At 36.8% G+C, this 12,069-nt stretch overlaps 1 protein-coding gene across 1 annotated transcript in view; it reads left to right on the forward strand.

Moving 5' to 3' along the window:
- Positions 1-9,413, forward strand: part of LOC124545203 (mitochondrial import inner membrane translocase subunit Tim9) — a 39,300-nt gene extending 29,887 nt beyond the window's left edge. The window contains exon 4 of the mRNA XM_047124070.1: positions 9,097-9,413. Within this exon, the coding sequence (XP_046980026.1) occupies positions 9,097-9,237 (141 nt within the window). The 3' untranslated portion in view covers positions 9,238-9,413. The remainder of the gene's footprint in view (positions 1-9,096) is intronic.
- Positions 9,414-12,069: the final 2,656 nt, after the last annotated feature.

Here is a 12,069-nt window from a genome sequence, read left to right on the forward strand (position 1 = left end):
TTCCATTTTCAGTATTTCACATAATTATTGACCGAATTTAAAATGTTGTCATAGTCTACTCATAAAGAGATATTATCTTATGTTAAACTTTTAACCCAGTAAGATGAGTGTTACATTTATAAACTGTGTGTTTGTCCTGAGGCAGAGTACCCGAACTTCATTCATCCAGTATTTAAGAATGAGAGCACTTGGCAACTTCCAACAAATTTTACATGTAATTTCAAACATTTACAAAACTTTTTCTTGTGATACCCCCCCACCCCCTCCCTCCCAACATGCGAAGCATGTGCGGGCGCACACACACACACACACACACACACACACACACACACACACACACACAAGAAGAGAGAAAATTTGTATCGCTTACTACATTTTTGCTGTTCATGCAGTTATACTTCAGCAGCAGGCATAACATTTTAATTTACTATTTTTTTACTACAAACTTTAATCGCAACACAGTTTGCAGACTGTATCCACATATAGTGCTGAATGTACCTGAAAAATTATCACCATGTATGACACAGTGCAGGAGATATGTCATAAACACAGATGTGTGTGAAAAACCAGCTTTTGCTTAACATGCAGTGCAAATTACCCAGTTCATATTCATCCAGTGTTTCATAATGAGAGCAGTTGATGATTTCCAAAATCAAACATTAACTGAATTTGCCATCAGTGCTTGGCAGAATGTGATGATAATATTAAATAGGAAAATATTTCCTCATGTTCAGCAAAATTACATTTATACAGGAACCAGCTTTCGGCTTCTTAGGCCATTTTCAGCTAACAATTGGATGTCACAAAAATGGGTAAATGTGTGCAACTCACACAGATATTATTTTTGCAAAAAGAAAAAAAAAAGTAATTACGTTAACTATAAGAGGGCAACAAAGATTTGTTTCTTTATAGTAGAGATACATTTAACATGTGATGAGATTTAAAAGGAATTAACAATTTTAATCTAATATTTTTAGTAAAAACTTAAAGGGAAAAAATGAAATAGAGTCCGATCATGTAATACTAAGCTGTAATTCTGTGTTACTTGTTGGCTGATTTCCAGTACTGTTTTTTTATTATTTTTGTACGGAATGTAAAAAATTCATGTTCTACATCATACGAATGGATTTCTGTTGAAAGATGATCAGCAAAGGTTGAGTCTTGATACATGAATCTCCAGCGTCTCAGATTACCTAATTGGCGCAGCTCTGCCTGACTGACCAATGTAATTTTTCACGTCACTTACATGTGATTTTTATACACACCACTCTGTGCCAAGGATTGCAATTTGGTATGCTGTTGGTGTTATAAAATGCAGGTCTGAAGTTGCAAGACATTACCTCTTTTGCTAGGTTGTCTGCGATTTGGCCATAATATGAGATTTTACATCAGCTTTTATAACTGCTGAGTGATTGCACTTGCCCAGTGTACAGATATGGTGTAATTTTACACATTTTTGTTTTTTGTGGTATATTATCTTTCAGGGTAGAGCTATAGCCATTGATGGAAGCAGTATGTTTGATGGTCTGTAGTTCTCTTTGAAAGGCTTATTCAGATAATGGAACAGATATGAGGTGAAGCGGCCGTGAATGGAAAGCTGCAGGTTTTGTGCCTGTGTGAACTTTGAAGGGTTGCTGTCTCTGTTTTTCTGTACATGCTACGTAAGTGTCAGTGTGGCAGTTAGTTTCTGTTTCAATAATCTCCTGTACATGACAGTTAACTGCAGTTGTTAGTGTGCTTGCATGCGCATGCACTCACGTCTCAACTCTTGAGTCAGTATAACTTTGTGTGGTTGGATGCCCAAATCCTTTTGCAAGATTTGCCAAGTTGGTATATCAGATAGCCACAACTGTTGAGATTATGTTGAAGCTGACACATTTGGCTCTTCATCAGTACTGGCTTGTGTTATAGGTTTTTATTCCTCTGGACAAATACCACAGTACACACTCAGTCACTGATCTTGTATTGTAATTTTATGCTTTTGTAGGTGTTTATGGAGGTGTTATATTATTGTTTTTGGTCCGCAGCACATCCTCGCATGGATGAGAATGAGGTATAATTTTTCTGGCACAGTAATGGAAAGGAGTCTCAGTTGTTAACATCAAATGCCAGCTGCGCTGGACACTTACCTGGGAGGTGTTTGTAGTGCACAATACCCTCTTTGTACCACTGAATGCAAAATATTATCTGTTCACACTGCCCTTTGCTCAAGGAGATGTCTTTTTGCTAAGATTGTCATTAATTCCTCCGTAAGAAGCTAACATAAAGGCATATATCTTGTCATCAGTAACAATTTTTCATAGGAATGCTCCATGGTTGAACTGGTGACATTCAAGTAAAAATGCATTGATAGTCACCCTCTTTTGATTCTTGTTACTTTGAATTAGAGCACACCATACTCCTACAATTGATTTTTGAATCTTGCCTATTGAATGCAAATGTTGCACGATGATTCAATGGTTGCAATTCATCACATGTCAGTTATTGAGACTTCCTTAATGTGGAAAATCATTCATGCCAAAACAAACTTTCTTTAAACAAGAAAATCCTTTTCTGATCATATCCGTCCAATGGCACTCGCCCCAAACACAGTATAAAAATTTCAAAACTGTGTGTGGTGCCTTCCTCTATTAAATCCCATTCGAGAAGGTTGAGGTATGACCGAAACGTAATGGGAATTTTTTTAATTTCCAAGCCTTTGTACAGCCAATTTTCAGTTTTTTTATCATGGTACTCATGTTCCTGATGAATATTTGCTTTTTCAACTGTTTTGGATATTTAGTTTGTTGTTGAAAGTCAAAAAGGTTGTATGTGTTTCTGAGTACTCTCCAAATTTTTACTTTTGAAAAAGATGGATCAACGAGCTCACATTAAATTTCATTCGATAAATGGAATAAAGAACTGCACAGCAATCAAAATGTTGACTGTGGCTTTTGATGAATCTATTATAAGTAAGACAAGAGTTTAAAAGTGGTACAAACATTTCACAGAGGATTGAGAATACGATGTAGGTGACGACCACCCTGGACACCCTAGCACATCAACTGCTGACGACAATGTGGAAGAAGTAAAGAAAATGGTTCTGGGAAATTGCTGAATCAGAGAGGTTGCTGCTGGTATTGGCATATCCTTTGGCTCATACCAAGCAATTTTTTCAAATGTTTGGGCATGAAATATGTAGCAGCCAAGTCTGTTCTGGAATTGTTGAATTTCAACCAAACATGTCTTGTAGACGTCGCTCAGGAATTGCTGAATAGTGTCGACAATGATCCAGAACTTTATGATGTTGAAACCAATGCCCAATCATCCCATTGGAACCTGCCTGAAGAGCCAAGACTGAAAAACAATCAACTAGTTCTATAAATTCGTAGGTTCTTCTTACTGTTTTCTTCTTACAGTAGGATAGTGCATCATGAGTTCCTGCCTTATGATCATATGCTCAATAACTAATACTACCTGAAAATTATGCTCTGTTTGCTTGAAGCAGTCTGAAGAAAACAACCAGCATTGTGACAAAATCACTTACAGAAAATGCATCACAGTAATGTTCCTGCTCACACCTCAATGCTTGTTCATAATTTTCTGGCAGAAAACAAAACTGTTATGTTGCCTCAGCCACCGTATTCACCCGACATGGCCCCCTGCGACTTCTCTCTATTTTCGTTGCTGAAGAGAACTGTGAAAGGACATACTTTTGCTACCGTCAAGGAAATGAAAACAGAATTGCTGAAGGAGCTGAACACCATAACGAAAAGTGAGTTCCAGAAGTGCTTTCAAGATTGAAAAAATGCTCACACAAATGTATGATACCTAAGGGAGATTACTTTGAAGGGGACAAAGTTGATGTTGATGAATGAATAAAGATTCTTTAAAAGAAATAAGAATTCTGTTACTTTTTGATCACACCTCACATGTCACAAAGTTTAAGACTTTTCCCTTTGCAACTATTTTACAACACTTTAACAATGTTCATAAGAGTCAGATATGCAAAATCCAATTTGTAAATGCAAGACAAATCCAGCAGCTTCAAGTAAGGAAATAAAAATTCATAAATACATGCATAGCAACCAACACATGTTCAACTGCACTGAAGTTTATCAATGTTTATTCATGCAGAAAATCAGACTATAGTGAGAAATAACTTAATGCTTACCAGTTTGAAAGCAGAAACATGCCAAAGCTGCTCAGAACCAAATCCACATGGTAAGATGGCAGCTGGCATCAAGCAGACAGTAGCATGTAGTCTTTGGTCAGTGCCTACTGTAGGGTAAGAGAAATTGTGAGGGTATTATCATTTTGACACAGCCACAAGTGCTTGTGCAGAAACATTTATTGAAGATTTTGCTATAAGTGGCAGATTAGAAACTAAAGTAAAGTAAGCACAAACTTATTGGTGAGGCCTTAGGTCTGTTCTGACTGCTGCCTACAAATCAGTATAAGGAGCAAGTTGATGATCACGGGGCATATAATCAGCATGTTGTAAGAGTCCCTCCATTCATTACTGCCAGTAGATGGTGGTGATGCTTCTTTATTCACGCAGCTCCTCATTTGGACTCATAGGGGCTGAGTGGGTCCAGTACCAGACCCCCCCACATCAGAGAAAAAAGTCTAAGAGGGTACCGGCTGTCAAACCCAGGTCCTTCTGCAATGAAGACAGTGATGCTAACCATTGCTGTCGAGGCGGTTCAGGTTCCATCTGACTGACACCTGTAGCAGGCAGCCAACACATGGTTTAAAATATGTCAAGGAATGAGTGTCAACATCATGTGATATTTAGCTATAGACTCTGAGCAAGTACAGCACTGTTACAACTTGAGAGGAAGAAAGCACTTCCTCCAGACTCTTCCAGTTACTAAATGTTACTGGGTCATGATTGCCCAGGCTTAGAATTCTGAGGGGCAACCAGCTTTATTAGCCTCTTAAGTGAAAAACTCAGACTTTGTCACTGCAGCAGCTGGCCAGCAGACAGGTTTTATGTCATAGTGTGTCCATCAAACACTATTTTCGACATAGATGCCTTAATTCTTTATGAACTTTGTGAGTAAAAATAAGTTTCCCACCACCTATTTGGTCCATAATTTGATGGCATTCTGACCCTCATTGTCAGTAGGAAACCTTTTTTCACTCATAAACGACTTCAGCGAGGTGAAGAGATGATAATCTGAAAATGCCGGATCAGGGCTGTGAATAGGTTGGTTGATGATGTCCAAGCCAAATGAATCCAAGAGTTGTTTTGTGGCATTCGATGTATGGGGAGCTGCATTGTCATGCAATAATTAATACTGCCTTTGTTAACATTCTCCTCCTTTTGTTCTGTGTCACTCTCCATAGTTCTTCATGGTTTCATAACATTGTACAGTATTGTTTCCCCCTGGGGCAAAAATTCAAACAGGAAAATCCTTATATGGTGTCAAAAGACAGGCTATGATTTTTTGTGCTGAAACAGGATCTCTTCACTCATGGTGAGGAGGGATAATGCCACTATATTGATTGTCTCTTCGTCTCAGGGTTGTAGTGAGCCATCCAGATTTCATCGGCAGTCACAATAGTCAAGGAATTGTGCACCTTCCAGTCCAAAGTGCTAGAGCAATTCTGATAAAGATGCAGTTCTGTTGACTTTATTTTGATCTGTGAGCTGTTGTGCTACACACCTTGCACACAGTTTTCGAAATTAACGTGTTTAAATAATTTTATGCAGAAGAGATTTCTGGAAATATTGCGCCATCTCATCCAAAGTCAGTTGGGAGTCATCAAAAAACATTTATTTGACCTTGTTCACCATCTTATCAGTCACAGTTGTGGAATGTTCACCCCTTTGTTTATTTTATGAACATTTATTCTGTTATCTTTAAAGTTGTGACACCATTTGTGAACATCACTGAGATTCATCACACCATCTCAATAAAGTTTTGATTTCATTAAAAATCAGGAAGTGTGTTTTCCTTTGTAAGAAGAAAACAGATTGCACTCATCACCTCTCAGTTCGCGGAATTCAGAATAGAAGGATTCATTTCAATACAGCACTACAACAAGAGTTTTGAGCCAACAGACAAACAAGCGTGCATGCCACTGTCAACACTTTGTCACTGAACATAGTGGTGCTAACTTTGCTGAAAAAATCCCCTTAGTCGTCAGAGGCTAAGTACTCTTACTTTCTAGTCATGCATCTTGTTACAATCTAATGTATTATTTTGCAATTTTTGTCTCACCATCATGTAATCCCACTATTACTAAACATATTAATAGCGGAACTGAAGGAATCTTCCTCATTTTGAATTCTTATTTCGAGCCTATTTTCTCCTGTAACTCAATCATTCCTATACTATGAGAGCATATTTGACATAATAAACCAAAAATTATTATGGGAAACACTGGAAAATATTGATAGTACCAGTGCACCTGATATCAACAATACAATCTCAGTATGTGAATAATATTGTAAAAAGATTTGGACACAGTAGTGGAACAGCCTCATTATTTTCTGAAGATAAATAGCCAAGAATCAAAATGAGGTCTATAAGTTAAGTCCATGTAACTGCTAAATATTGAATGATGATTTTTCACATGTAAAATTGAAGTGATACCTGTCAGGCAGTTTGACAGAAAAAGATCCGTGTAATCTGACTGATAGTGTATCAGTGTAAGCATGCAAAGTTGAAAGTTTGTGAAGTGTTGTCCCATAGATTCCAGCATTTATATAATAGTATACAGTTAACACTGAAACATAATATTAAAAGCAACAAACTTGCAAAATCATGTCCATAAAATGGCAGAATTACAAAACTGATCCTGCAGTATAGTTTGAAAGGAAATCTTAATGTAAAATGTCATGTTAAAAGATGACTTTTAATTTTATAATATTATTGCCCTATTAAAAGATGACTTTTAATTTTGTGTTATTATTATTATTATTATTATTATTATTATTATAATGATTGTTCCCCTTTAGGAGAGCGATTAAACTTGAATTCATAATTTCATCTTCGGATGTTTTTCTTCTTTGCTTCCCAAAACCCCCTCATCCTCTCAGAATGCTCCTTCTTCCGTTCCTCTGTCCATTTTTTACCAGGCTGACGCGATGTTCTTTCCCCAAACTTCACACTTGTGATTTTATGCCGGCACTCGGTGCGATCTTCGAGATTTTTTATGTTGATCTGCTGTAGATCCCTCTGGACTTCTTTCAGCCATTCTGTGCCACATTTACTCCTTGTTATGATATTGAATAATTTCTTTGCTGTTCTGGAGTCTTCCATCCTGTAGATGTGTGTATAAAATTTGGCTCGGCGCTTTCTGATTTCATCTGTTACTATGTTGATCTTTCTATAGAGTTCGTTTTGTGGTCTCTTCATCCAAAATGCCATTTTCATTGATTGGACCGTAAATCTTCCTGAGAATTTTTCTTTCCTGCTTTTCTATTTCCTTAATTTTTGAATGACCATCAATCACCATTGTTTCAGCTGCATAGATTGCTTCTGGAAGAATCACTGTTGTATAGTGCCTTAATTTTGCGTCTGTCGAAATGCACTTCTTGTTGTAATGCGTCCATGTTAGCTTGTAGGCCTTCTGGAGCTTGGTGATTCTTTGTTCATTGGCAATTCGGTTTAATCCTGAGGACTGTATAGTTTCACCGAGGTATTTAAAATGGCAGACTTGTGCAATTTTACCATATTTTGTTATTAAAGGGGATTTATTTTCTGGCTGCCTTTCCATATATTGGGTTTTTTCATAAGATATCTGTAGTCCGGTTTTTTGTGAAATTTCATGTAGTTTTTCCACTGTGTGAACCGCTTCTGTTCTGTTATTGGTGATAATTGCAATATCGTCAGCGAAAGCAAGGCACTTGACATTAATTCGGTTCTCTTTCTTGATACCAATTTGGATACCCTTTACGTGAGGTTCCCATTCCCTGATTATCTTTTCTGGATCAATATTGAAAAGGATTGGGGATAGTTCGTCTCCCTGTCGGACTCCAGATTTGATTTCGAAGGGTTCTGATACTTCGCCCATGAATTTCACTTTGGCCGTTGTTCCTGTAAGTGTCTGTTCTGTGATTTTTCATGTCTTTCGGTCAATCCCAAATTCTTCCATGATTTTAAACAGGGTTCCACGGTCCACTGAATCATATGCTTTCCTGAAGTCGATGAATGTAACTACTGTGTTTCTGCATTTCCTCATTTGTAATATTGTCTTTAAGCACCAGATCTGTTCTGCACATGAGCGTCCTTTTCTGAATCCGGCCTGGTATTCACCAATTAGTGTATCTACTTATTATTATTATTATTATTATACTAGGACCTTAATTCCATTAAATTATATTTTGTTGAATATACATATTGCACATTTGGTGAACTGTTATGCATTATATAAGTATGCAGTGTGGTTTTTGCCCAAGCTTTTTTTGTATTTTTGGGAGCAATACCCAAACACAGAAAAATGCAATATCACACTTTATCTCATCTACCTTGTTGAATAGCGCGTCCATGTATCGTAATACTAGGAAATGATTTTCTGTAAGACACACTGAGAATGATTAATTGAAGATAGGACAGAACGTATTAGGAATATGTTGCAAGCAAATCCTATGAGTTGGATTCATTGCATGACAAAGGAGGTAAATACAGGCACTTTTTTTTAAAAAAAAAGGTCAGGAGGAAGTTATTAAGAGTAATACCATGTGCACTGGCTTTATGTTTTGGAGAGGCATGGTTCAAATTTGCATCCAACTATCCTGTTTGAAGTTTTTCATTGAAGGGAAAAAAAAAAAAAAAAAAAAAAAAAAAAAACCCAACAAAATGCTTAATGCAAACATCCAGATGGTTTATTTGAAAGGATGAGACTGATTTTATTTCCTGTAATTGTCTGGTTGGAAACTTGGATTCATCATTAATTACCTTTTTGTTGGCAGTATGTTAAACTCTTATCTTCCTTATTTGTATATTTATAATTTTCGTCAAAAACACAATTGATAATTCCAAGAATAGTATGAGAAAAGATAATACTTTGTATAAAAGTAGTGGAGAGGCGCATAAAATAAGGTTCTCTGATGGTGAACTACTCAGGAGAACATGTCATACAAATGGTGACTTTGGGTTACAGGAAAAATGTGCACTCAATTGCATGGAGAAGTACCTCAGCATGAATCAGCGTATTTCGCAGAGGTTCCAGGAATTCCAGATGATTGCTAATGAGAATGCAATGGCAGCAGCACAGAAGATGGGAGTAACACCTCAGCGGTGACTTCTTGCAGGATTGCAGAAAAGTATCAGCTTTGTCTGTTGAATTTTGCAGATGAGATACTTATTTTGTACAAATTTGTATTTTTTTGTAATTATAGTATATTGGTGTGTTCCACCTACAAAAACTTATTTCTCTGTAGATAAGAATCCTTACAATAAATTTTTTTTGTGCAACTATCTTCCTTTTGTAAGCTTAACTACTGAAATATGATGTCTATTACTAATTTCATCAGGAAATTTCTTTATGTCTTTCAATCATCTCCCGTCAGTGGGTAAGTGTTAAGACTACAAATCAGAAGGTTTAGGGTTCAAGCCCCAGTCATTCCTAGTATTATTTTCTTTTAATTCTTTCTCACATGTGAATAGTTTGCTACTGTCAAAAATTCCAAGCTACATCATGATTTGACAGCCACCATGGGTGCCAAAAGGGGGTGAACTTGCACAACCCCACCCCCTCAGCATATAAGAAAATACACACAGAAAGATGAGGAAGTAAAAATTTTATTATTATATTATGTAAAGAAGTAGTTCTTTCAGTGTAAGCTTTGGGGACAATCACTGAGCAAATACAAACTGGGGGCAGCTAGGCTGTTGTCCAAACCTGTTTAACACCTTGTCAGTGAATTTCATGTCCTTCACTTGTGTTCTGTGAAACTGAGCAGGCACAGGCCACTGAGCTTCTTGTCTCCTGTTGTAAACTGATTTCACATCTTGACACATCGTAATGTACTAAATGTATGTTCAGTTCTACATGTTGTTGGTGGAATAGCCAGGCCAACCATGATTGCAGCTGGGTTAAATGGGGCAACTTGTTCAATCAAATCTGCATATGCCATGGATTTATTTTAGGTCACATCACTCACATTATTTGCGTTAAACATTTCATACCACGTGATAGCCTCGGGAATAAAATTCTGTAAAAAGGCTCCATAAAAAAATTCTGTATGAGGCTTTGTCTAATTTTCATATTTTTAGGTTGGATCTGTGTAAGTAACAATGCTCTTTTGCGTGTAGAAGAAAAGTGGTCTCTCAGAGAGGAAATTACAGAGTCTAAGTATGGCATGAAGACCAATAATTGAATAATTTTTCTACATTTACAGATAGTTGATTTGATCAGTATGTCTGCCTTGCCACCAATCGAGGTCGTTTAAATTCAACAAGAGTTCTCAAATTTTTTAGTTTTCTCGAAGATGACTCTGAACTCCATCAAGGCATTATCACTGTGTGATCGAAGCACATACATTAATTTGTTTATGTGGTCATGAATTGTCTTTAAGTTTATATTTACTTGTTGTAGCTGGTTGCTCGTGTTCATGTTTGGCAGAATAGACAGCAGACACTAAGAGCTTAACAATATATGTTGGACTTGTTGCAGTCATGTATAGATGAAGAACTTTGGTTTGTGTTTTCAAGTTTGATGCATTGTGTGAGAGTTCTTCTAGAGCTCATGTAATACTAATAAGGTTCTCAGAAAATTTTCTGATACTCTTGTACTTTGCTGTCCAATGCATTTCCCAGAAGGCAGGGATATTTTGGATTTTATGTTTCTGCAATGTAATCTGTTTTTTTGTGGCTTTGAGTACATGCAGTATTGTGGTCTTTACACAGATGCATATCTTGCAGAACTTGGAAGCTGCAGGTAGCAAATTTGCAAATTATCATAAAAAAGGTTATGTCAGTATGATAGATATTTCAGCAAGCCAACCATATATTATTAAAACACAGTGAGTACAGTATTATGCTGGAAGTGGATCAGAGAGAGCTAGTTATTCACCTGCCTTGCGCACCTGTTTTTTTCTTTCTTTCTCTTGTTTCCATGTTTTCCCAAAACATAAAGATGTTTACACAATTTCACCTGACTAACTTGCTAATGCAACTGCAGTTGTGACATAATCCTGAAATGGTCTGCTGTTAATCAAATCATTGAGGACAAGTGAAGGGCAATAACTTATGGAAAGGTCATGATTTGTATAAAAATAAAAGTGTGTTAACTTCACTCATTATAAAATCCATATTAATTCTTTCACCAGCTATTGACAGCCATTCGAAGAGTTATTTATCTCATTGAAAAAGTGTCTAGTCATTCGTATATCACAGTACATAAGAAAGGTGTGCATGTTAGCTATGTAGCAAAATACTCACTGCTTTGCATGCTATCATTTGCCAAAAATTGGTTTCGGTTTGTCAAACTGTTAACGAGTTCTGAAGGATGATATTAGTATTTCGCTTCCACTGTGATTTTCACAGATGATTGGAAGAGAGTGCACTACATACAATCCATTTTCTCAAGATTGGGAATAAATATAGATCTCACCCCAAGTTTAAAGAAAAATTAAATATGTTAGCTCCATTTCATATGCAGCAATACATGGACTAATGTGCCCCAAATGCAAACTCCTAGTGACCCCTATTTTTTGTTGCAAAATATTCAAATTTAGCACATTAAATTACTACATATAGAAATATCACAATAACTATGACTGTTAACAAAATGGTAGGCAGTTCATAGTGAAGCTGACAAGTGCAGCTATGAGATGTGCAAGATTTTTTACAAAATAGTTTTAATCATTTGAGAGAGGTTACAACCGGCATGTAAATACCAGCATTCCTAAAGTATACCCAAGGTGAGCAGAGAATGTTTTGGTTGTAACGGATGAAGCTCACTGTTCAGTATGTGATAGACAAGCTGCCACCTCTTTGAAACCGAGGGGTGGACTCTCCTAGTACTGAGAACAAAAATTTGTTTCTGTGCACCGACCAACCGACCAGATAATCCTGTGCGAGCTCTACTTGTCTTTAATAACATTTCGGACACCAGTTATATGACCACCCA

This window comes from Schistocerca americana, chromosome 8 (assembly GCF_021461395.2).
Source record: "Schistocerca americana isolate TAMUIC-IGC-003095 chromosome 8, iqSchAmer2.1, whole genome shotgun sequence".
NCBI classification, from domain to species: Eukaryota; Metazoa; Arthropoda; class Insecta; order Orthoptera; family Acrididae; genus Schistocerca; species Schistocerca americana.